General features: G+C 47.7%; 1 protein-coding gene across 9 annotated transcripts in view; it reads left to right on the top strand.

Moving 5' to 3' along the window:
- fgf12a (fibroblast growth factor 12a) overlaps positions 1 to 24,076 on the top strand; it is a 341,312-nt gene extending 317,236 nt beyond the window's left edge. For all 9 annotated transcript variants that reach the window (XM_038817142.1, XM_038817143.1, XM_038817139.1 and 6 more), the window contains one exon: positions 23,667 to 24,076. In XM_038817142.1, coding sequence (XP_038673070.1) covers positions 23,667 to 23,788 — 122 coding nt within the window. In that variant the 3' untranslated portion in view covers positions 23,789 to 24,076. The remainder of the gene's footprint in view (positions 1 to 23,666) is intronic.
- The last annotated feature ends 1,211 nt before the right edge of the window (positions 24,077 to 25,287 follow it).

Below are 25,287 nucleotides of genomic sequence, written 5' to 3'. Positions count from 1 at the left end.
TCATAATTTTATATGTTTCTATAAGATCCCCCCTCATCCTTCTAAATTCCATTGGGTACAGTCCCAGTCTACTCAATCTCTCAGATCATGGCCGATCCTTATTTAACTCCATTTACCCACCTTGGTTTCGTAAAATCTTCCCCAACAAAAACCTGTCCCTCCCAATTTTGAAATTTTTGATTGAATACCCAGTCTCAAAGTATTTTGCTGAATTTTGGAGGATTTTGAGGGCACCGTTCTACTGCCACTGATTCCTAATTGTAGCTTCTTCGAGGGTAGAAGATTGGTTGTTTATGGGCTCACTTCTCAGTTTTTGCGTTGCTCTGGACACTTACTCTGGCAATGTTCTCGTTCTACCCTTGTTGCATGCATCACGGCTTTTATCCTGGCTTTACGTCAAGAGACAGAATCCCATTTTCATGTTTTGTGGAGCTAAAGTGACTGCGATAACGTACGCTGGTGTTATGGGCCAGGGTTTAGAGAACCCCAAAGTGTAGCATGGAGTTCACCTGACCCACAACTTTTAATAGATTGTGGTATGGGGAGCACACGGCCCACTCTACAGGTGTGGTACAGCGGGAATGGAAAAGTATTTTTTAAAGCAAAACAATGTTTATTCTATGAACTCAAGTTAACCTTTATAAAACATAGAGTGAACATCTTAGCAACCATCGATTCAAATACAACCCCCAAAGAATGCAACTCGAAGTAATCCTTAAGCTGTCCTCTTAACATCCATAAGACTTAAAACAAAACTCTTTAAACAGAAGCACATCAGGTTAAAGTCACTACTGAGAGCAGTTATTAGTTTTAAGTCACCAAAGGATCGATTTACAGTCTTTAGATTAGAGAGATAGAGACTAATACCCCTTCTGGCTGTGACTGCAGCTATCCAGCTCTGAAAACGAAACTAAAACACATCCTTCAGCAAACAGCCTAAAACGAAAGGAAAAAGCTGACAGACAGCCCAGCTCCACCCACTCTCTGACATCACTGCAGTAGGAAACACCCATTTCTTAAAGGTATTCTCACTACAGATATTTATATACACATCCATTTATAAACACCCATTTCTTAAAGGTACTCTCACATGACACCTCCTCCCAAGAAAAAAAAACTATCAACTTCAAGATGGTTTCATTTTTCACCTTTTCACCATCCTTTAAGAAATGCACACAGTAAATATACTTTTACGTTTCAAAAAAACAACACACGCAAATAGATATAATAATATCGTCCATTTTTGTTCTTCCTCCAACTGAAATCCTTCTTGATTGACAGTTTCTTTGAACAAGAAGGTCTCTGCACGATCCGTCCATTTCTCTGCACCTCGGCATTTCTCTTTAAAGTCAGATACTTTAGTTCAATCTGATCAGAGTCCCTCGTAATTAATTCTCCAACCCTGGAGCATTGGTTATCACAGCTTTCAGGCAGTCAAATGCCTGTCGAAAGTCCGCTGTCTACTGAAATTTTTGACGTTCCTTCAGAAAGTCCATCAGTGGAGAAACCACGCTACAAAACCTTTGCACAAATGTTCGATCAAATCCACTCATGCCGCAAAATCACATTATTTCCCTTTGTCTTGAGGGTATCGGAAACTCCTCAAGGAAATTGACTTGGGCTTTTCCAAATTAACCTTTGGCTATGTTTATCACCAAACCCGCCTCCTGAAGTCGATCGAATAATTCCATCAGATGTTTTAAATGTTCTATATGTAATGTATGCCGCACAATTGGGTAATCCTGAAACAATTTTGTTAGTTAACCGTTGAAATGTGGCCGGGGCGCTTTTCATGCCAAATGGCATAACTTTGAATTGGTATATACCATCTGGAGTCACAAAAGCTGAAATCTCCTTCGCCCTTTCGGGTAAAGGTACCTGCCAGTAACCTTTAAGTAAATCCAGTTTGGAAATAAAAGCTGATTGTCCCACTTTCTCAATGCAATCCTGCAAACGTGGGATAGAATAAAAGTCCGTTCTCGTAACTGCATTAACCTTTCTATAGTCCACACACAACCATTGGGTACCGTCTGGTTTAGGTACCATCACTATGGGTGAGCTCCATTGGCTGCAACCCACTTCAATTATGCCATTTTTAAGCATACTCTCAATCTCTTTGTTAACCTGTGTCAATTTTAAAGGGTTAAGTCAGAATGGATGTTGTTTGATTGGAACAGCATTTCCCACATCTACATCATGTATAGCCATTTTAGTGCTTTCCAATTTATCTCGACAAACTTGCCCACATGATATCAATAACTCTTTCAGGTCAGTCTGTTTTTCCTCTGGAAGGTAACTCAACAATTTGTCCCAATTTTTAAGAACATCCTAATTTTCAGATTTAATTTGAGTTATGTCAAATTCACAGTCATCTGGATTTGGTTTGGCACTTTGAGTTAGAATCATTAAAACCTCCTTTTTCTCTCCTTCCCTTTCAAAGTACCTTTTAAGCATATTCACATGACACACTCGGTGATTTTTCCTCCTATCTGGCGTTCTTACCACATAATTCACCTCACTTAATTTCCTTTCAATCTGATACGGTCCACAAAACTTTGCTTTAAAGGCTCACCTACCACTGGTAACAGTACTGAAACTTTATCTCCACTGGCAAAACTACGAACTTTGGATTTCTTGTCCGCTCCCCGTTTCATCACATTTTGTGCAACTTACAAATGTTGTCTAGCCAATTCACCTGCTCTATTTAATCGTTCCCTAAAATTTGACACGTAATCCAATAATGTAATTTCCGATTTCTCACTCACCAAGAATTCCTTTATCCCAATCCTCTGGATAGTCATGACAATAATCCCTCAACATTGTCTTTAATGTCTGATGCCATCTTTCTAATGCTCCCTGCGATTCTGGATGGTACGCAGTTGATTTAAATTGTTTTATTCCTAAGCCATCCATAACTTCTTTGAATAACCTTGAGGTAAAATTTGATCCTTGTCCGATTGAATTTCTGTGGGTAGTCCATATCTAGTAAAGAATTTAAGTAACTCCTCCACAATCTTTTTAGCTGTAATATTACATACTGGAATGGCCTCTGGAAACCTAGTAGACACATCCATTATAGTCAAAAGATATTGATTCCCAGTTTTTGTTTTAGGAAGTGGTCCTACGCAATCAATTAGGACCCTTGTAAAAGGTTCCTCAAATGCTGGAATGGGTATTAAGGACACTGGTTTTATCACTTCTTGAGGTTTCCCTATCACTTGACATGTGTGACATGATTGACAAAATTTAACTACATTTTTATCTAGTCCAGGCCAATAAAAATGTTTCTGAATTTTAGCTTGAGTTTTCCTTATTTTCACATGACCTCCCACTGGAACCTCATATGCTACTCGCAACACCTCCTTTCTATATCCTAGCAGCAATACTACTTGATGACCTTCTGCCCACTTTTCATCCGCCTGCATATGTAAAGGTCTCCATTTTCTCATCAAGATATTACTTTTACGGTAATAACACTCTGGTATGTTTTCTGATACACCCGTTTTATTTCTCCATCTTTCTGTTGTAACTCCGCCAATTTTCCTGAGCTAAAGGTATCCGCCTCATCCTCCACCTGTTCTTGTTCTTTTTCAACCATCTGATCAAAAATCGTTTCTGATAATTGCACTTCAACTTCATCTTCACTCTTTGATTTCTCCTCTTGTCTTAACCTGTGACTTTGCGACCTTGTTACTACACAATCCAGAAAAATCCCAGGATATTCGTCCTTCAACAATTCAGTTGTCTGATTTTCCACTGGCTTATCAACCACAGTAGGCATCACTCCCACCTGCCATCCAGCTCTATCATTACCCAAGATAAACTGTATTCCTGGACAAGATAGTTTCTCTATTACTCCGACTACCACTTCACCATTCTTCACTGGACTTTCCAACCTTACCTTATATAATGGAACACTACTCCTCTCACCCTGATTTCCACATATCACCACCTTTTCTGGCAACATTCTTCCCAAACTACATAACTCCTCATCTCTTACCATTAAAGATTGACTAGCTCCCGTATCTCTTAAAGTTGTGACTTCTTCACCTGCTCCTCCTGATACACATGAGTAAACTTTACCCACACAAGTAAATTCTTTAGAGAGATCTGGCACCTTCTTATCAATCACCTCTTGATCAGGCTGTACATTATTTTGCACCTCCTTAGCTTCACTTGGGCTTTCCTTTACCACTTTAACAAACCCCACTGTCTTATCCTGTTTTACCACATCAGCCTTCCCAGTGCTTTTCTTCAACCACCAACACTGTGACTTTACATGGCCCAGTTTATTACAGTGAAAACATTTGAAATTTTTCATTTCTTTTCCACCGTCCTGGATTTCTTTTTAAATCTGAGGTGCACTCTCTTTGTTGTCTCCCATCAGATTACCTTTACCTTTACCACTTGAGTCTTTCTCATGTCCCCAGTTTCTATCCCTCTCAGGCTGAAACTGATGTCAGAAACCAAGCTTTGATTTATGAACTAATTCATAATCATCTGCCATTTCTGCTGCTAATCTCACAGTTTTAACCCTGTGCTCTTCCATGTGAGTTTTCACTACATCAGGAATTGATTTTTTAAACTCCTCCAAAAGTATAATTTCTCTGAGAGCTTCATACGTTTGGTCTATTTTCAAAGCCCTTATCCACCTATCAAAATTACTCTGTGTGTGCATGGGTTTCCTCCGGGTGCTCCGGTTTCCTCCCACAGTCCAAAGATGTGCGGGTTAGGTAGATTGGCCATGCTAAATTGCCCGTAGTGTCCTTAAAAGTAAGGTTAAGGGGGGGTTGTTGGGTTACGTGTATAGGGTGGATACGTGGGTTTGAGTGGGGTGATCATTTGTCGGCACAACATCGAGGGCCGAAGGGCCTGTTCTGTGCTGTACTGTTCTATGTTCTATGTTTGAGCCTTTCAAACTCCATGTATGTTTGACCAAATTCTTTCCTTAAATTTCTAAACCTTTGTCTGTAGGCTTCAGGATGGATTTTTTCACCTCCTCATATGTCCCAGATACCTCCTCCAGTAGTGATGTAAACACTTCATTAGCTCTACCTATCAGCTTTGTTTGAATCAGTAATACCCACATGTCCTGTGGCCATTTCATTTGTTAAGCTACCTTCTCAAATGAAATGAAAAGGGCTTCTACCTCCTTCTCATCAAACCTTGGCAACGCTTGGACATATTTGAATAGATCCCCTCCACGCCTTTGACTTTGACGCTCTTTCTCACTACCCTCATCACTATCATCCAACTGTACGTTTCCCTTTACGTCTGCCAATTTTAACTGACTGTCATGATTCATGGCCATTTTCCGAAGTTCAAACTCTCCCTCTTTTTCTTTTTCCCTGATCTGTATCTTCCTTTCTCTTTCTTTTTGTTCTGCCAGGGCTATTCTTTATTTTCTCCTTGCTTCTCTCTCCTTTTCTTTTTCCTTTCTCTCTCATTCTCTTTCTTTTTCCGCTTTCGCTCTTTCACATTCAAGCTGCTTTAATTCTTTCTCATGTTCCATTTTTTAAATTTGTAACTGAATTTTTGCCATTTCCAATGAGTCAAACTGTATCTCAGGCAACTTTAAATGCTTAGCCACCGCCATAATTACATCATCTTTTCACATTTTGTCAAGTAATGTTAACTGCAATGTTTTTTGCCAAATCTAACAATCTGCTTTTAGTCTCTGTCCATAAGGTACTGTGTGTGACAGTCTCCACCACCAAAAACTTCAGAGCCTCTGAAAGAGCCATTGTCCACAACACACTCCCTACAGCAACTGAAATACCACACCTGAAAAGCACCCACAATATGCTCACCCCTCACTGTCTTTAAGTTCACTCAGCCAATCCAATAGATAGACTTTTATCCCCCTCGAGCCCCCAATTTGTTATGGGCCACGGTTTAGAGAACCCCAAAGTGTATCATGGAGTGTCACCTGACCCACACGCATTTAGAAACACCCATTTCTTAAAGGTACTTTCACATGATACTGGGGGGGGATTGCAGGCATTACCCTGGCCAGTTTTAAGAGGGGGTGAGTGTGTGTGTGTGAGCCAAACGCTCCTTGGCATTGACTGCCGATATCTGCGTAGGGATGTGCGAAAGGCTTTCCTACCCTTTCAATAATTTAAAATGTTTTGTGTTTTTTTCCCCACCAACTTTGAATGAGATGCTGCTAATTGGACACTTGGCAACATTCCAAAGACAGCACAGCTGAACAGGCATCCCGGGAGTTCAATAATTTAGAAGTACTTTATCAAATGATAATGCACAGAAGCTGCAATGCACCTCTGTAGCAGCCAGCTGAGTGACTTTCAGTGAAATTATTTAGCGGGTCCAGGATTTAAGTAACTCAGCGACTGGTTACTGTGCTTTGCTGGCACAGGCCCAAAATCTGCCCCTTCGCCCTAATTTACACCCCCCCCCCCCTCAGTCTGTCCTCCAGGACCACATAAAAGTGGTGAATTTCCACGTGACAGTGAGTGTCAGCAGTGAACTGGATCGCAACGGCACTTTGCATTTATATAGCGCCTTGAGTGAAAATTCCCCAAGCTGCGTCCCAGGGGGGTACTCGGGCAGAAGAAAATTGAGGCAGTGAGTGGGGACATTTAGGATAGCGGGTCGAAAGTTTGCACCAGGAGGTTGGTCTTAAGCAGAGACTTGAGGAAGGGGATGGGGCAGAGAGGTGGAATTCTGCAGCTTCGGACTTGGACGTCTGAAAGCATCAGCATTGATGAGGAGACAAAGGAGGTGGGAGATGTGAAAGAGGGCATCGCCACAGGAACTCAGTCCTCACCCTTTATCACACACCTGTATATTTTCCATAAGGTTAATGATTAGGCACAGATATGATGGCAGAAGCAGGAAATCTATCCAACTTTCATCCTTCCCAGGGCTGAAACCTGTCACAACTAATGCCTCAACAGAGATTAGTTAGATCAGTGCAGATCAAGAATCGTATTTTGCTGTTATACACGGCTTTTATCAAATGAATGTTCCGTCAGTGTGTCCCTGTGTGGCACTATATTACAGGCATCATGGTTCCCCATCTTCCCTCGACCTCTGACCCAGCCCATCTGCTACTCATATCCCTCATCAACATCGCTGTTCCCTCTGGGCTCAATTATTCAAAGGCATCCCTGGCTGGTCCCCCATTTCCACGTTCCGCAACCATGGGCTCATCCAAAATGTTGCTGCCCCGTATCTTAACTCGGTTACCATTCACCAACACCCTCTGCGCCAATTTGGGAATGTCTCAATTTTAAAACTCTCGCACTTGTTTCCAAATCCCCTCCCCCTCTGCAAAGCCCTCCAGCCTAACCAGCCTGCAACCCTCCGAAATCCCTGCTCCCTTCCAATTCCGGCTTCTTGGGCTCATCTGCTTTGGAATTCCCTCCCTAGACCTCTCCATCCCTCCGATTCTCTCTCCTCCTTTAAGATGCTCTTTGAGATCTACTTCTCCGACCAGACTTTTGGTCACCTGCCTCGTGTGGCCTGGTGCCAAATTGTGTTTAATAACCATTCCTATGAATCTCCTCGGACCTTTTCCTTTGTTAAAGCTGCGATATATCTCGAAACTGTTGCGTTTACATAAAGCAAATCTACCTGTCAAAATCATAGGTGACTAACGAGACACTTTGGCATTGACACCATGTTGTGAGTACGTAATGCATTTGCCTGAATGGTTGTAAAGGAACCGCTAAAGCATTTTAAGTGTTTATCTGCTGACGCCCAGTCACATAAATAAAATGGATAGCTCAGTTCAATACTTCATCCAAAAGACGACACCTGTGACAGTGCTGCATCCCCTTGGTACTGCCGTTGGGACGATTGGCTTGAATATTGGGCTCAGGTTTATGGGGTGGAACTTCAACCCCTGGCCTTTGACCCAGAGGAGTCAGTACCTGGGGCATTGGCAGAATGACCAGCAACCTCCTTGAGGTCAAAAGAGAGGAAAGGAACAATAAATGAGGCGCAAAGATTGTCTTTAATCCCACACTGCAGCTACCTTTAGTGTTACATCTGTATAAATTTCATATACTAAATTTCAAAGCGTCCATTCCACAAAATATATATATTTTTTAAATGGGTTTCTCAAACTTCAGGTCGATTGATTTCAGCTCAATTTGTACAAAATGGCCTGAATCGGACGTTTGCCAGTTAATACCGGCCAATGGAAAGTTGCTGTCTCTCGCGACTGTTGTAATTCCCATTCATGTGTAATTAACACAAAGCATTGAAATTGCTGATTATGGTTCATTGTATCCTCTCAGTTTCTATATCATACTCTGTAAGATGGCTTTGTCAATGTGCTTGAACCCTGTGCTCTGTGACTCTTTGTTGCTCATGCTGTGTTTTGTACATGTGTTCGTTACTGTACTGTAAAGTTGTATCATATACAGTGTACTCCCGTCATCCAGCCTGTGTGGTTCACTGCTCTTTTTTATATAAAAAAACATTGTGAGACTATTTATTAACTGCTTTTTGAACTTTATGACAACGCTAGATGTACAATGCTCAACTGTAGTAAATGGGTGTGTTTCTTTGAGCCTTTATTTGCTCCGATTCAGTAATTCACCAGAATAACCATAATATGTCAAAATTGTAATTACTGGACTGCCGTTTCCCTTCTTCTCTGTCTATCTCTATCTCTCCATCTATCTGACTCTGTTATTTCCTTCCTTCTCTCTCTGTCTCTCTCTCTCTCTCTCTCTCTCAATCAGTCTCTCACTCCCTCCGTCCATTGTAGCAATGCCATTTTAGGTTACTCTGAGATGATGCAGCAATTATTCCTTCTTGGGTTTAACCCTGGCCTGTTTTGGAATGTGCGCGAGTTGTTGAAAATTTTCTCCAGACCATTTGGGGTATGGTGCCCATCTGAGGAGAACTTGTGCCACACCCCGAGGTAGCTCCCATGTGAGCAGAATGAATGGTCCATCCCAGAAACAATGAGGAAAAAAAGATAAAGAAGAACTTGCATTTTCCTAGCACCTTTCACAATCTTGGAACATTCCAAAGCACTTTCCAGCTTCCAAAGCCAATGAAACACTTCTTGAAGTGCGGTCACTGTTGGAATGTAGTAAACGCGACTGATTTCGGGTTTCAACTCCACTCTCCCGCCCACTTCCCGTTTCCCTCAGACACCCAAATTCTGTCTATCCCACAGCCTTAAAGAGATTCAGCAATGGAGCATCCACAACCCTCTTGGGGGGGGATTCTAAAGATTCACAACTCTTTCAGTGAGGTAATTTCTCCTAATCGCAGTCTTAAATGATTGGCCACTTATCCTAAGACTGTTATGTCACAAGGAGACATAGTTTTAAGGTGATTGGAGCAAGGTGTAGGGGAGATGTCAGAGATCGGTTCTTTACACAGAGAGTGGTGGGTGTGTGGGATGCACTGCCAGCAGAGGTGGTGGAGTCAGAGTCATTAGGGCCATTTAAGCGACTGTTAGAAAGGCACATGGAGAGGTAAATTGAAGGGGTGTAGGTTAGGTTGATCTTAGATCAGGATAAATGGTCGGCACAACATCGTAGGCCGAAGAGCCTGTACTGTGCTGCACAGTTCTATGTTCTATGTTGCCCCTGTTTTAGACTCCCCAGCCAGTAGAAACAATCTCTGTGTTCATCACCAAACTCTTTCAGAATGTTGAGATGCCCCCGATTCTTCTAAACTCCAGAGAATATGAACCCAATTTGCTCAGCCTCTCATCATTGGACAACCCCCATCTGTTTATTCCTGTACTCCAATCCCCTTGTAATAAAGGCCAACGTGCTATTTACCTTGCTAATTGCTTGCTGCACCTGCATGCTAACTTGTTGTGTTCCTGGTGTGAGCAGACCCAAGTCTCTTTGAACATCAATACTGAAAAGATTCACACCTTTTAAAAAATATTCTGTTTTTCTATTCTCACAAGCAAAGTGAAAAATATCGCACTTCCCTTTATTTATACTCCCAACTATCATTTTGTTCTCCATTCACCTAACCTGCCTAAATGTCTTTGCAGTCTGCTTTGTGTCCTCCCCACAGCTTACCTTTCCACCTTGCTTGGTATCATAAGCAAACTTAGATACAATACTCTCTGTCTCTTCATCCAAGATACTAATAAAGATTGTAAATAGTTGAGGCCCCAGCACTGATCCATGCGGCACTCCAAATTTCACTGCTTGCCAACTTGTAAAGGCCCCATTTACTCCCACTCTGCTTCCTATCCATTAACCAATCCTCCAGCCATATTAATATATTACCCTGCATTCCATGAGCCCTTACCTTGCCTGTTAACCTTTTGCGTGGCCCCTTAACAGAGGGGCTGGATTAGCAGAGTGGGCTAAGCAGCTGCCTTGTAAAGCAAAACAAGGCCATCAGTGCGGGTTCAATTCCTGTACCAGCCTGCCGGAACAGGCGCCGGAATGTGGCGACTAGGGGCTTTTCACAGTAACTTCATTGAAGCCTACTTGTGACAATAAGCGATTTTCGTTTCATTCATATTGACTGCCTTTAAGTAATCCAGGTACATCTACAGGTTCCACTTTATCTACCCTCTTAGGTACATCCTCAAAAATTCTTACATTGAGCCACATAAGGAGATACTGATTGGCTAGAATTCTCCGGTCGATGCAATTCACTTTTTTCTTTTTTTTAATTGAAGGCACCTAATTCTTTTTTTTCCAATTAAGGGACAATTTAGTGCGGCCAATCCACCTAGCCTACACATCTTTGGGTTGTGGGGGAGAGATGGAGGCAGGAGAATGCACAAACTCCACACAGACAAGGACCTGGGGCCAGATTTGAACCCTGGTCCTTGGCGCCATAAGGCAGCAATGCTAACCACTGCGCCAATGTGCCCCCTGGATACTGAAAATGTTATTGTAATAGATATTTCATTCTATGAATGACTTCTCTAAATACTTACTTAACCTTCTTCTTGTGCATCATCAGATAATGAAGTGTTGGTGCAGTAAGGAGGCTTTTCTTAGAAAAGGTCTGATGTAAACGAAAGAGGCAGTTTAGAGAGAGCTTTACTCTGTATCTAACCCCGTGCTGTACCTGTCCTGGGAGTGTTTGATGGGGACAGTGTAGAGTGAGCTTTACTCTGTATCTAACCCCGTGCTGTACCTGTCCTGGGAGTGTTTGATGGGGACAGTGTAGAGGGAGCTTTACTCTGTATCTAACCCCGTGCTGTACCTGTCCTGGGAGTGTTTGATGGCGACAGTCCAGAGAGAGCTTTACTCTGTATCTAACCCCGTGCTGTACCTGCCCTGGGAGTGTTTGATGGGGACAGTGTAGAGGGAGCTTTACTCTGTATCTAACCCCGTGCTGTACCTGTCCTGGGAGTGTTTGATGGGGACAGTGCAGAGGGGACTTTACTCTGTATCTAACCCCGTGCTGTACCTGTCCTGGGAGTGTTTGATGGGGACAGTGTAGAGGGAGCTTTACTCTGTATCTAACCTCGTGCTGTACCTGTCCTGGGAGTGTTTGATGGGGACAGTGCAGAGAGAGCTTTACTCTGTATCTAACCCCGTGCTGTACCTGTCCTGGGAGTGTTTGATGGGGACAGTGTAGAGGGAGCTTTACTCTGTATCTAACCCCGTGCTGTACCTGTCCTGGGAGTGTTTGATGGGGACAGTGTAGAGGGAGCTTTACTCTGTATCTAACCCCGTGCTGTACCTGTCCTGGGAGTGTTTGATGGGGACAGAGTAGAGGGAGCTTTACTCTGTATCTAACCTCGTGCTGTACCTGTCCTGGGAGTGTTTGATGGGGACAGTGCAGAGAGAGCTTTACTCTGTATCTAACCCCGTGCTGTACCTGTCCTGGGAGTGTTTGATGGGGACAGTGTAGAGGGAGCTTTACTCTGTATCTAACCCCGTGCTGTACCTGTCCTGGGAGTGTTTGATAGGGACAGTGTAGAGGGAGCTTTACTCTGTATCTAACCCCGTGCTGTACCTGTCCTGGGAGTGTTTGATGGGGACAGTGTAGAGGGAGCTTTACTCTGTATCTAACCTCGTGCTGTACCTGTCCTGGGAGTGTTTGATGGGGACAGTGCAGAGAGAGCTTTACTCTGTATCTAACCCCGTGCTGTACCTGTCCTGGGAGTGTTTGATGGGGACAGTGTAGAGGGAGCTTTACTCTGTATCTAACCCCGTGCAGTACCTGTCCTGGGAGTGTTTGATGGGGACAGTGTAGAGGGAGCTTTACTCTGTATCTAACCCCGTGCTGTACCTGTCCTGGGAGTGTTTGATGGGGACAGTGTAGAGGGAGCTTTACTCTGTATCTAACCCCGTGCAGTACCTGTCCTGGGAGTGTTTGATGGGGACAGTGTAGAGGGAGCTTTACTCTGTATCTAACCCCGTGCTGTACCTGTCCTGGGAGTGTTTGATGGGGACAGTGTAGAGGGAGCTTTACTCTGTATCTAACCCCGTGCAGTACCTGTCCTGGGAGTGTTTGATGGGGACAGTGTAGAGGGAGCTTTACTCTGTATCTAACCCCGTGCTGTCCCTGTCCTGGGAGTGTTTGATGGGGACAGTGTAGAGTGAGCTTTACTCTGTATCTAACCCCGTGCTGTACCTGTCCTGGGAGTGTTTGATGGGGACAGTGTAGAGGGAGCTTTACTCTGTATCTAACCCCGTGCTGTACCTGTCCTGGGAGTGTTTGATGGGGACAGTGTAGAGGGAGCTTTACTCTGTATCTAACCCCGTGCTGTACCTGTCCTGGGAGTGTTTGATGGGGACAGTGTCGAGGGAGCTTTACTCTGTACCTAACACTGTGCTGTACCTGTCCTGGGAGTGTTTGATGGGGACAGTGTAGAGGGAGCTTTACTCTGTATCTAACCCCGTGCTGTCCCTGTCCTGGGAGTGTTTGATGAGGACAGTGTAGAGGAAGCTTTACTCTGTATCTAACCCCGTGCTGTACCTGTCCTGGGAGTGTTTGATGGGGATAGTGTAGAGGAAGCTTTACTCTGTATCTAACCCCGTGCTGTACCTGTCCTGGGAGTGTTTGATGGGGACAGTGCAGAGGGACCTTTACTCTGTATCTAACCCCATGCTGTACCTGGGGACAATGCCGAGGGAGCTTTACATTGCATCTAACCCCGTGCTGTATCTGTCCTGGGAGTGTTTGATGAGGACAGTGTAGTGGGAGTTTTATTCTATACCTAACATGTTCCCACCCTGGCAGTGTTTAAAATCTGCCCTTGTTGCCAAAACGGAGAGGTATTTCTTTCATCGGGCACTAACATCCTACCTGACTTGCATCAAAAACAAATGTGATAAAAACTTTTTGGAAAGTTTCAATAATTGCTGACATCATGACAACATTGATTTTAAAAAATGCTTTTGTGTGAGTGTGAAACGTTAATATTCAGCCATCAAATATTAATATCTAACACTTTCACAATCATCAAATATTAATATGTGGGATTTGCAGAGTCAGTGAATACTAATATGTTGGGTCTGTCCCACATGGTGACAGGGCCTTTTCAAATTTCTGTATTTTCCAATCCATTCACAACCTTGGTCCCTTTTCAATGCCAGTAGCCTGCAGGTCTCAGCAATAGCTCAGTGGATAGTGAGGCAGAGGTTCTGGGTTCACCTCCCACTTGAGTAACTAGAACATAGAACATTACAGCGCAGTACGGGCCCTTCGGCCCTTGATCTGGCGCCGACCCGTGAAACCATCTGAAGCCTATCTGACCTTCACTATTCCATTTTCATCCATATGTCTATCCAGTGACCACTTAAATGCCCTTAAATTTGGCGAGTCTACTACTGTTGCAGGCAGGGCGTTCCACACCCCTACTACTCTCTGAGTAAAGAAACTGCCTCTGACATCTGTCCTATATCTATCACCCCTCAATTTAAAGCTATGTCCCCTCGTGTTGGTCATCACCATCCGAGGAAAAAGACTCTCACTGTCCACCCTATCTAACCCTCTGACTATCTTATATGTCTCTATTAAGTCACCTCTCAGCCTTCTCCTCTCTAACGAAAACAACCTCAAGTCCCTGAGCCTTTCCTCGTAAGACCTTCCCTCCACACCAGGTAACATCCTAGTAAATCTCCTCTGAACCCTTTCCAAAGCTTCCACATCCTTCCTATAATGTGGTGACCAGAACTGTCCAGCCCGACAGTCCCAGTCCACCTCTGAGGGAGGGCTGCACTGTCGTGGGTAAGACATAAAAACCATGTCCTGTTCTGCTCTCTCAGGTAGCCGGAGAAGATCCCATGGGACTGTTTCAAAGAAGAGCAAGTGTGTGCTCCCTAGTGTCCTGGGGCTAATCTTTTCCCCCTCTCCCAACTCTCCTGAAAACAGATTATCTCTGGCCATCTTCACACTGTTATTTGGGGCAGTCTGCTGTGTGCAGAATTGGCTGCCACCTTTTCAAGAGCAGGGGCTGTATTCCAAACGTTGCTGAAAAGTGCTTGGTGATGCCCTGAGGTTTTTAAAGGCACTATATAAATGCAAGATATACCTTTTATTTACACAGCCCTTGTATCTCAGTGAAATGTAGCACGGCGCTTCTGAGGAACATATACGGACAAAAGCTAACAAGGCTTTCAACACAAAACTCAGAGAAGAAATAGACATACACTCAGTGATTGACACCAAGCTTTGTGTTATAAAAACTTGTAGGAGGAAAGGAAGTGGGAGGTGAGAGAATGAATCAGTAGGGAGCAGAACGATTGTGTGGGATAGGATATTCAGACTTTAGGGGGGAGGGAGGGTGTAGCGCGAGTGGCATCAATTGAAAAGAGAAAGTTCTGCCAGGAAGGGCTTTTTCTGGCATAATCCTCTCACTTGAGACACAGCTGGAAAAGTCTAAGTGACAAGAAGTTAACATGTTGGCAGCAAATGTCCTGTCAGCTCCACAGGCGGCTGCTTACGTTTTTCATTGACTTAAACAGCCGAACCGGCTCCTGTTAACCTGCTTCCCCGGCAACCACAGGGCATGGCAACATCAGAATATCTTCATTATATTTGACAATCGCTCAGGTTAAAGGCTCCGTATGTCTGGCGGAGGGGGGGGGGGGGGGGGGGGGGGGGGGGGCTAGAGATGCATCCTGCGAGGGCGGCATAGTGGCGCAGTGGTTAGCACTGCTGCCTCATGGCGCCGAGGTCCCGGGTTCGATCACGGCCCGGGTCACTGTCCGTGTGGAGTTTCCACATTCTCCCCGTGTCTGCGTGGGTCTCACCCCCACAACCCAAAGATGTGCAGGGGAGGTGGATTGGCCACACTAAATTGCCCCTTAATTGGAATTTTTTTTTAAATTGTCATGGGTGGTGCGTTTAACTGCAATTGCTTACAACAGGCGCCCATCTGATGTGCCGTGAAGCAAGAAGAATTTTTTAATTATCCGGATGGGAGACGGCGAGTTTTTCCTTGGTGTGTTATTCGGGTCGGGCACGGAAGACGAGAAACGGAAGATTAGCCACCCTGATTTATTTGCAAATTAAACCTGAATGATGTGTTTCTGAACTTGCCCATTTGTATCATCAATGGGTGCCCTTGCACGTCAGGATGTTGTGCTGTGATTGGTGCGGTGAAAATCCAATAACAATTTGTAGTTTTGGTCTGGAAATTCTTCTTGCTTCACGGCACATCAGATTGGCACCTGTTGTAAGCATTGTCTGATATTCAGTTCAATTACTGTCAATTCCGTTAAACATGCCACCCAAGACAATTAAAAATAAAATTCCAATTAAGGGGCAGTTTAGCCTGGCCAATCCACCTACCCTACACATCTTTGGGTTGTGGGGGTGAAACCCAAGCAGCCACAGGGAGAATGTGGAAACTCCACACGGACAGTGACCCGGGACCGGGATCGAACCTGGGTCATCGGCACCGTGAGGCAGCAGTGTTAATCACTGCCCCACTATGCCGCCCGTGCAAGGTGCATTACTACACCCCCACCCCCCGCCAGACATACGGAGCCTTTAACCTGGTGGAACATCGCAAAACACTACACCTGAGCGACTGTCAAGTAAAATGTATCGCTGAGCCCCACAAAGTGACGTGAGGACAGGTGGGAAAAAGCTTGATCGAACAGGCATGTTTTGAGGAGCAACTTAAAGAAGAAGAGAGAGGCAGAGAAGGTTAGGGAAGGAATAACTGGAATAGTTCACCAGGGAGAGCCCTGAAGTTGGCATTAATACTCGAGGCAATTAGACGTGTTTCTGGCGAGAGGAAGACATTGTGGTCTCGATGGTGTTGGGAATCATTAAAGGATAAGCTTGAATGAGGGGGGCTACTTTGGGGCCACATTAGCCGTCATTCAGAACAGTGACCCCGGCATAAAACTCGGCGAGCATCGGATTCTTTCCGTCGTGGTCACGGTTTCCGATTTTCCAGGTGCCTTGCAGACAGCGCAACGAGAAATCCACTGCGGAAGCCGGGAGCCACATTTTAATGTCATTAGCGAGGCTTCCCTCCGGGACATCCCCGCTCACTATACAACAGCACAATGAGAGCTGGCCCCTTGACGTCCAAAGGCGATGTCGGAGGTGAGGGCTCAGGTTGTCATCGCCATCCAGGTGCCAGTCGCAGAGGGGGATCTGGAAGCACTTTACAGCCAGAGGGCAGAGCTGTCTGAAAGTTCAAGGCCACTGGTTATGGAGGCCAGGCTGTCAGGGATTAGTGTTTGGGAGACTGGCTGTTCCAGCTGGAATGCTTGTTTAATCGCAGCCCATGAGAGCTGGGGGAATGACGGGGCCGTCACAGGCAGTCTTTTACAAACTTCTTTTCTGGAGACCCATTTTTACCAACCGGCCAACCTTCGTGACCCACGCCGTCTGAACTTTGTGAGCCACCATGTTCGCTTACCTTTAATGCGACAGGTGAGCCTGCTTGGTCCTCACAATCTCGCTTGCTTTGTCATTCAATGTTACATTCCTGGATGGGTTGTTCATCAGAGGTCCTGGAGCTCACACCAGCCCTGCTTTGTCCTGCCATGGACTCTCCGGGCAGCTCTCTCCAGCCCTGCTTTGTCCTGCCATGGACTCTCCGGATCCAGCTCTCTCCAGCCCTGCTTTGTCCTGCCATGGACTCTCCGGGCAGCTCTCTCCAGCCCTGCTTTGTCCTGCCATGGACTCCCCGGGCAGCTCTCTCCAGCCCTGCTTTGTCCTGCCATGGACTCTCCGGATCCAGCTCTCTCCAGCCCTGCTTTGTCCTGCCATGGACTCTCCGGATCCAGCTCTCTCCAGCAGATTCAGTTGTGAGATCCTGACCTGTTCCTTAGTCCAAAAAGATCCACCTTCAGTTCTCCACACAGTCCTGTTGCCTGCTTGCTAACAGCTACAAAATGGAGGAGGCTCTCCTCAGTCATTTCGCGGCTAGAGCACGCGACGTCAGTGTACCTGGCACAGGACCTGCTCTCTGCCGCCACTCCTGGCGGGAAGACTCCCTCGATTTAAAAACAAAAGCTGCACCTGGGACAGCACGCTGATGGCCGGAAGAGGTGGTCTTCTCCAAGGATAAAGGGGACATACTAATTGCAATCTTCACACAAATCTGGTGTGCCTTGTCTGCCACAGGGGGACATCCGTTGCCTGTTCAGCTCCCTGACTCTTCCTTGATGAGTCAATTGTGCCAATTAAGTCAACATTGCAATGCATAAGTGTGCCACTGATTGGCACCCAATTTTTAACCCATTTGTGATTCACTTTTTGTTTAAGGCAGTTTCCCTTTAAGGGAGTGTCCCTTAAGTTTGTCCCTAAGTTTATTTGATTTAGTTTACCTAGTTATTTATGTTGATCAAAATAGTTGGAAGCAGTGAACTCCAAGGCTCACACTCATGTCTGCATAACATGTGGTGACACAGATGTGGCCCCCATTCAAGAGTTGACGGGGACAGCGCCTCGTTCCCTGGTGAGGATAGAGCTCGTGGCCATTGAACTGCCCACACTCTTCGCACTTGGTGGGGGCAAGTGGATCATCGAGGCTCTCGAGGGTCGAAGCTCCTCCTTCAGGTGATGTTGAGAGGAACAACTGTGGGAAGTGGTTAATGTGCGACAAGAGAAGGAATGAGGCTTAGTGGAAAGGCGCTCACAGAGGGGGGATGTCCCGGGTCCTGTGAGGGCTGAGGTCAGGGATCCTCATCCCTCACTTTCATCTTCCCTTCCTTTCAAGTTTATGATTCCGGAGAATGATGGAGCCAGTCGAGTTCGCAATTGGTTGTGATCGACCAGCAGCAGCAACATCGACGTGCCGTTACATGTGGCCAAGAACAGCGCCCTGCAGAGGAGGGGGACGCAGGTCCTGGTGATCTCCTGGGAGTAGGGCCACAGGTGATGGCCATGGGTGTTCCAACATAGAACGTCCTCTCTCCAGATGTCAGAGGGCCAGCCAGTCGTGTCGGAGAAGACTGCGTCTGACCTGGGGGATGGTGGACTATCTGTGCCAGGTGGTGCAAGAATTGGCACTACGTGGACTGGGAAGGCACCCTTTGCCTGTGGGCCTTAAAGTCTCTGGCACTCTGGACTTCCATGCCAGTGGTTTGTTTCTGGAACGCACGGGTAACCTGTGTGGCATCTCCTAATCAGCCAAGCACAACTGCATAATGGAGGTCACAGATACACTATGTGTGAGGGCCCACATGTACCTCAACTTGGTCTAGGACCAGGCAACCCAGAATGCCAAGGCCATGGGCTCCACCCGCATAACAGGCATACCCTTGGTGTGTGTGGTATCATTGGCTGCACCCACATGGCTCTGCGTTTCCCATGGTGGCATGGGGCGACATGCGTAAGCCTCAAGTGATACCACCCCCTCAATGCCCAGGTCTTCTTGACCACCTGGTACACGTCATCCAGGTGTGTGCCCCTTTCCCAAGAAGCATCCATGATAGTTACATCTGGCAGCACTCGCAGACCTTTGCGGGTGAGCAATGGCGGAGGGATGGCTCCTTGGAGACAAAGGGTACCCACTCAGGAGGTGACCAATGATGCCAGTGCGGAGGCCCCTAACACCCGCTGAGATTTTGTACAATGTGGTTCATGTGTCTACATGTGCGCTGGTCGAGATACAGGTCCAGTGCCTGGCCCGGTCAGGAGAGCCCCCCCATTCAGCCCCCAGAGGGTGTCCCGCCTCACAGTGGTGTACTGCGCTCTGCCACAACCTGCCACTGCAGTGGGGCGAGCAACTGGACAAGGAGGGGATGGGGGGGTACCACATCTCCTCAGATGAGGAGGCTGTCGAAGAGGATGCTGAGGGGCGGCCTGTGGAAGAGGAGGAAGACCTCGGACGATGGCCAGAGCCTGCGTGGGTCGCAGGGTTAGGGACGCCCCCCTTGACGTTCGGTTTGGCGATGACCAGGTCTAGGATGTGAAGACCTCTCCCACCACAGGGTCGGATATTCGCTCTAACTACAGTGGTGCCTGTGAGAGGTCATTGTCATGGTGGCTACATTCCTGAGCAGGACACTGAAGCGATTGGACAGACGCTGCCGGAGAATGATGATGACTTGCAGCAACGGCAGAGAGATGTTCCTCTTCTCCTCTGCGAAATGTCTGACTCCTGCCTGACAGAGAGCTGAGCACGACCTGCCACTGAATGGACTTCTCCTGGGGTTCAGAGACGCTGGACACCTCATCCAAGGACAGGCTTCCCAGTGTTCCTCTCCACCTACGTACGAGGTGGGCAGACTCTCGGCTCGTTTTCAGGCCTTGGTATAGTCATCACTGTAGAAGACTGGCAGCCGAGAGGTCTGAGCGTTGATGTCGCTGGTGGGGGGGGGGGGGGGGGGGGGAGGGGGGGAAATGGCGGGGAGGGGGGGGGGAATGGCGGCTGGGGGGGGAATGGCGGCCAGGGGTGGGGGGGGGGGAATGGCGGCCGGGGGGGTGGGGGGGGAATGGCGGCCGGGGGGGTGGGGGGGGAATGGCGGCCGGGGGGGTGGGGGGGGAATGGCGGCCGGGGGGGTGGGGGGGGGAATGGCGGCCGGGGGGGGAATGGCAGCCGGGGGGGGGGGGGGGGGAATGGCGGCCAGGGGTGGGGGGGAATGGCGGCCGGAAGGGGGGATGGGGGGGGAATGGCGGCCGGAAGGGGGGAATGGCGGCTGGGGGGGGAATGGCGGCCGGGGGGGGGGGAGAATGGCGGCCAGGGGTGGGGGGGGGAATGGCGGCCGGGGGGGTGGGGGGGGGAATGGCAGCCGGAAGGAGGGGGCGGCACTGAGTCAGCAGTGTCGTGCCTTTACTGCATCATCCAGAGCGAGGGAGTTGGGAGAGTCACAGCGTTGCCATTCTCTCACCGTCCAGGGATCAAGCACTGAGTTTACACAGGGGTTTTGTGGAGCATGGCGCCGTGACATTACAGCGTGGAGCTTCTTTGTGGGCGAACAAAGGGATGCTTATTACAAAAATGATATCACAGTGGTGCCAAAGTTCACCCATGCCCACCGGTACCTATCATTTCTTACTCTTCCAGGAACCATAGATGAGGTTGGGGCAGCCTGGTGACCGTTGTGTTGCCTGAGACGGGCATCCCCGAGGGTCTGGACGTTCTTTCAAGCTGCACAGATGTGGCAGTGCTGCTCTCCTTGGTGTGCGGGGCTGGAGGTGTGTCACTCTCTGGGAGGGGGTGTCAGATGTGCTGCGCCTGGTTGGAAGTCCCAACCTACGGTCCTGCCGATCCTCCTCCTTTTGGGTGCGTGGGGGCCCTAGGCTCCTCCATGGGATAGGGGGGCAGGTGGAGTGAGATCCAGAAGCCGTGTCGTCCTCTGGCACAGACACATGCATTCCCACCAGTGCCTGCACCATGGAGTTGAAGTCCTGCACCATGGAGGCCGTGAACTCAACCATGGAGCGGACATCCCCCGTCACGGAGTGCAGATCCTGTGCCAAGGTCTCCACTGTGGACGCCACCCACGCAGTGTTGGCAGCACCATCTCCTCAGACAGAAGGGGATGGAACTCCTTCCATTGGTCTTGAAGTCCGAGGAGGGATACTGTCATCCTTTCCTGATGCCCACGGCTCTGTCTTTGCAGGTCCAGGAGCTCTGGGATGACCAGACCCAGGAGCACAACCTCAGCCAGGGACCTGGGCTCCGGAATTCTTCCTCCACCTGCTGTGGATCTTCAGCTATGAGGTGCTCTCGCCAGTGAGTGATTCAGAAGCCTGCCGACCAGTTAATCCCACCAGGGTATGAGTGTCTGTGCTGGTGGAGGGTGACAGCCTTGATGCCTCCCTGACGCTTGTTTCTGAGATCTCTCTCGGAGAGCTTTAGTCTGTGGTGTCCAGTGGGCTTGACAATGGTTGCGGATGGTTGACTGATTGACGTGCGAGGGAAGCGAGATTGCATCCGTGCATCACAGGGGCAGACTGATGGGAGAAAGTTAACTCGCGTGAGGCGTGCACCATGGCTGGATGTGTTGAGGGTTCTCACTTTTGTCTGGTGCCCCCCCCCCCCCCCCCCCCCACCTTGCCCTGTGCACAGCTGTTGTCCTGTTCCTCGCTGGCCAGCTGAAGGGCTCTCTCCTCGTAGGGCATTAGGCAAATCAGCTTGGGCATGACTCCGGCAAACTGGGCCCACTCAGGCCGGTTGTGCTCGAGTTTATCCTGCAACAGGTGGGGAGAGGGTAGGTGAGAGTTGTGCCAGGTCAGATGGTGAAGAAGGCTGGCAGGTGTGGGAGATGAGTGAGAGCGGGGACCTGAGGAGCAGATTATCTACTGGGGGGACCATGGGGAGTGAGGTGAATGGCGGGGGAGGGAGGAGCGTGTTGGGAACCGTTGAGGTGGCTGGGAGAGAGATTCCCGTGGTGATGTGAGCGGTGTATGAAGGGGAGTAGCGGGAGACGTGGGGCGGCAGACTCACTCTGGCTGCACCAAGGTGGCGTCTAAGGTACCTTCTTTCTGCCCTGTAGCCCCGTCCCTAATGGAGCGAGGTGGCACTCACTCACGCCTGACCAATCACAGGTACAGGATGTCAGGCCTCTGCTTAACACCTTCCAGCTGTTTGGTGAGGGCTTCCTCTGTGGATCATGGGGATGTTTCCCTGGCAGCCTCACCCCGACTGGTTCTGGGGAGGTGTTTCAATGGAGCGCCCCACTCATTTCGGAGATAAAGTTTAACCGGGGCGAGCGAATCAGAGGAAAGCCACCATGAGCGCGGCGTGAATCACATAGGAAAAAAGATTTTTGTTGAGAATATTTGGTGAATATTCCCACCATCAGCGTCGGTGAGATTCTCACCAGTTTTCACACCACTGAAAGAATATGGGAAGATTCTGGGCGATGTGTGTGCAGAGCAATTAACAGCGAAAGTCCTCTATAAACAGGTTGAAACGAGCTGTAATGACGACATGAGGAAGACCATTTTCAGGCAGTGAGTGATCTGTTTCTGGAGTGCGCTGCCTGAGAATGTGGTTCAATCGAGGCATTCAAGAGAGAATCTGATTTTCTGTAAATGATGAATGTGCGGGGCTGCGGAAAGAAGGCAAAGGAATGGCACTCGCTGAACTGCTTGTCAGAGAGTCAAGGAGCAGAGGGCATAATCTCAGAGTAAAGGGTCACCCAGCTGAGACACGGATGAGGAGGAAATTAGAGGGGAGTGAATCTGTGGAATTCCTTACCGCAGAGCCTGGGTCATTGAGAATGTTCAAGGCTGAGAGAGACAGATTTTGAATCAGTAAGGGAATCAAGCGTCCGGGCATAAGGGTCCAGGGATAAGGGTCCGGGGATAAGATGGGAAAGTGGAGTTGAGGGTTATCACATCAGATCATCCGTGATCTCACTGAATGGCAGAGCAGACTCGATGGGCCAAATGGCCTACTTCTGCTTCTATGACTTATGGTTTTATAGTTCAAGACCTCCTCTTGCGCTGTAACCATTCTGTGACTGTCGTATGAGGAGAAATTGAACAGTTTATGCTTATACTCTCTAGAGTTTAGGAGAATGAGGGGAGATCTAATTGAGGTATACAAGATGCTAAAAGGTCTGGATAAAGTAGACTTGGAGCTGGTGCTTCCTCCTGTGCGGCATTCTAAAACAAGAGGTCATAATCTTAGAATAAGAGGTAGCAAATTTAAAACAGTTTTGAGGAGAAACTACTTCTCCCAAAAGGTTGTGAATCTGTGGAATTCGCTACCCCAGAGTGCGGCGGATACTGGGGCAGTGAGTAAATTTAAGGGGGAGTTAGACAGATGTTTAATTGGTCATGGGTTGAAGGGTTATGGAGAACGGGCAGGACGGTGGAGTAGAGGCTAGGATGGGATCAGCCATGATCACATTGAGGGTGTTTAGGCTCGGGAGGCTACATTGCCGACTCCCGCTCCTCGGTCATGCGTTCTAGGGAGGAGATGCTCTGGCTGATTTTGCAATCCAGCTCTTTGTCTGTAACATTGTAGGTATCAGATGAGGAACATATCAGCCATGATAGAATGGCAGAGCAGACTCGATGGGCAGAATGTCCGAATTCTGCTCCTGCATCTTATGAACTTATGAACTGCCTGCACTCGCCAATATAAGAATGTTTGCTGCATGCTTCTGCAAGGGAGTGAGAGTTAGCCATTAATTCCAATCTGAGTGGAAGTGCCCTCAGGGACTCTGATGGATAATGTCACAGTTTTCACCAGAGCAGATGCATAACTGGGCAGGAATTCCCCCGGTTGCAAGGTTCTGTTTGTGTCAGGGAACAAGGTGGATCTGAGATTGACCTCACTTTTATTTCTTCCCTTTTCTCTTTTCCAGTTTGCATGTACAGAGAACCATCGATGCATGAAATAGGGGACAAAGCAGCGCGCTCACGGAAAAGTTCAGGAACGCCAACCATGAACGGGGGCAAGGTAGTCAATCAAGAGGAGTCGACATAGCAGGAGCCAAGGCACCAGCAAGCTGAACTGGACCCATCTGCACAAGTTACAAAATTAAACACAAAAGAATTTAATTAGAGAGAAAAAGTCCAGGAGAGAAGGATTTTTTTTTTTCCGAACACGCGACCCTTTAGACGAACTGATGAAGTCATTGCCTGAAAGCGAAAAGAAACATTAAATCAGGACTAGATTTTCATTCTGTTTCCTCTTATGCAAAACTCTCCACTCTGTGGTAAACTCATCTACGAAACATTAAATAAAGAAAAAAAAAAAAGAAACTTAAATTACCCTACACGTTTTGAGATTTGAAACAAATATCCCTCAGAATCCAAAGACCTTTCCTGCTTCTCAACTGTTGAAAACCTTAAAACTGAAGAGGGGATTTTGTTTAAATCGCCACGTTTATTCCATTTTTTCACCTGAGGAATCAACCCACCACAGTCCATTCAGACAGCAGATGCAGGGCTTTGTGTTTGTTCTGATGGTGGTAGCCGCACCTTAACTGGGCCAAGCAACGTTGTCATGATCTAGAACTTGCCATGCCATCTTAGTGATGCTTCAGTACTGGGGAAGGAAAGGGAATCGGGTCTCGCATAAAGAGGATGTCCAACTCTTATTGGGCGCGAAGGCCACCACGTCCTGTGGCTTGGTGGGCAGTTGGCCTCTGGGAAGTAGACTGTATTTTCATTTGGATTTTCTACCTTCCACCCCCACGCCCAACCCCATCATGGAGTGTCTCACCCAATCACGAGTCTCTGTCATTTCTCCTAAAGTAGCCTCAGCCCATCCTTTGAGAGTAGACAAGGAGAGAGGCCAGATCTGTTCCGGCCGGGTCCACATGCGTTGAGCGATCTAAATCTGCACCCTTTGATAGCCACATTTCAAACACCTCCCCAACAGCACTGTGGGTGTACCTACTGAACCACCGCAGGCTTCATGAAGGTTCCTCACCACCACCTTCAAAAAGGCAGCCAGGGAGGATGTGACAAATTCTGGCTTTGCCAATGATGGCCACACCCCTGGAGAAAAGTGAGATGATGTTGGATGTTTTGAACCCTTGAACAGATTGTCCGGCAGCAGCCCACGATTTGGGTGGTTTGCGTTTTGTGACTGTCCTGTTCTGCCACACTTACTGAAGTTACCAAAGCTTTTGAGTTGGGCTGTATTTCTGGGGATTGCTAAACCAAGTCTAGAGCCCCGTTACACATTCATGATAATGTGCGTGTGTGTTTTGTCACATTTCTCTGGCTGCAAGATTGTATGCGAGCAGGGTAGCTTCAACATGCATTTTCACCCATTGACCAGACTTGAGGCAGCCAGCAGCTGGTGAGGAGGTTAGCTGAGTATCGGTGTTGGCCTCAGGACCCAGGGTGAGACGTGGTGACCAGCTGACAGTCACTTACACGCCAGCCAAACAGATTCAATTCAACTTTGACACAAAATGGGCGTTCACAGAAATACGATTTGGCTAGCTGGTTTACAAGGCCCCGATGCGATTT

The sequence above is a fragment of the Scyliorhinus canicula genome, chromosome 13 (assembly GCF_902713615.1).
Source record: "Scyliorhinus canicula chromosome 13, sScyCan1.1, whole genome shotgun sequence".
NCBI lineage: Eukaryota > Metazoa > Chordata > Chondrichthyes > Carcharhiniformes > Scyliorhinidae > Scyliorhinus > Scyliorhinus canicula.
Note: the sequence above shows the minus strand (reverse complement) of the source record. Positions and strands in the feature narration are given on the sequence as shown.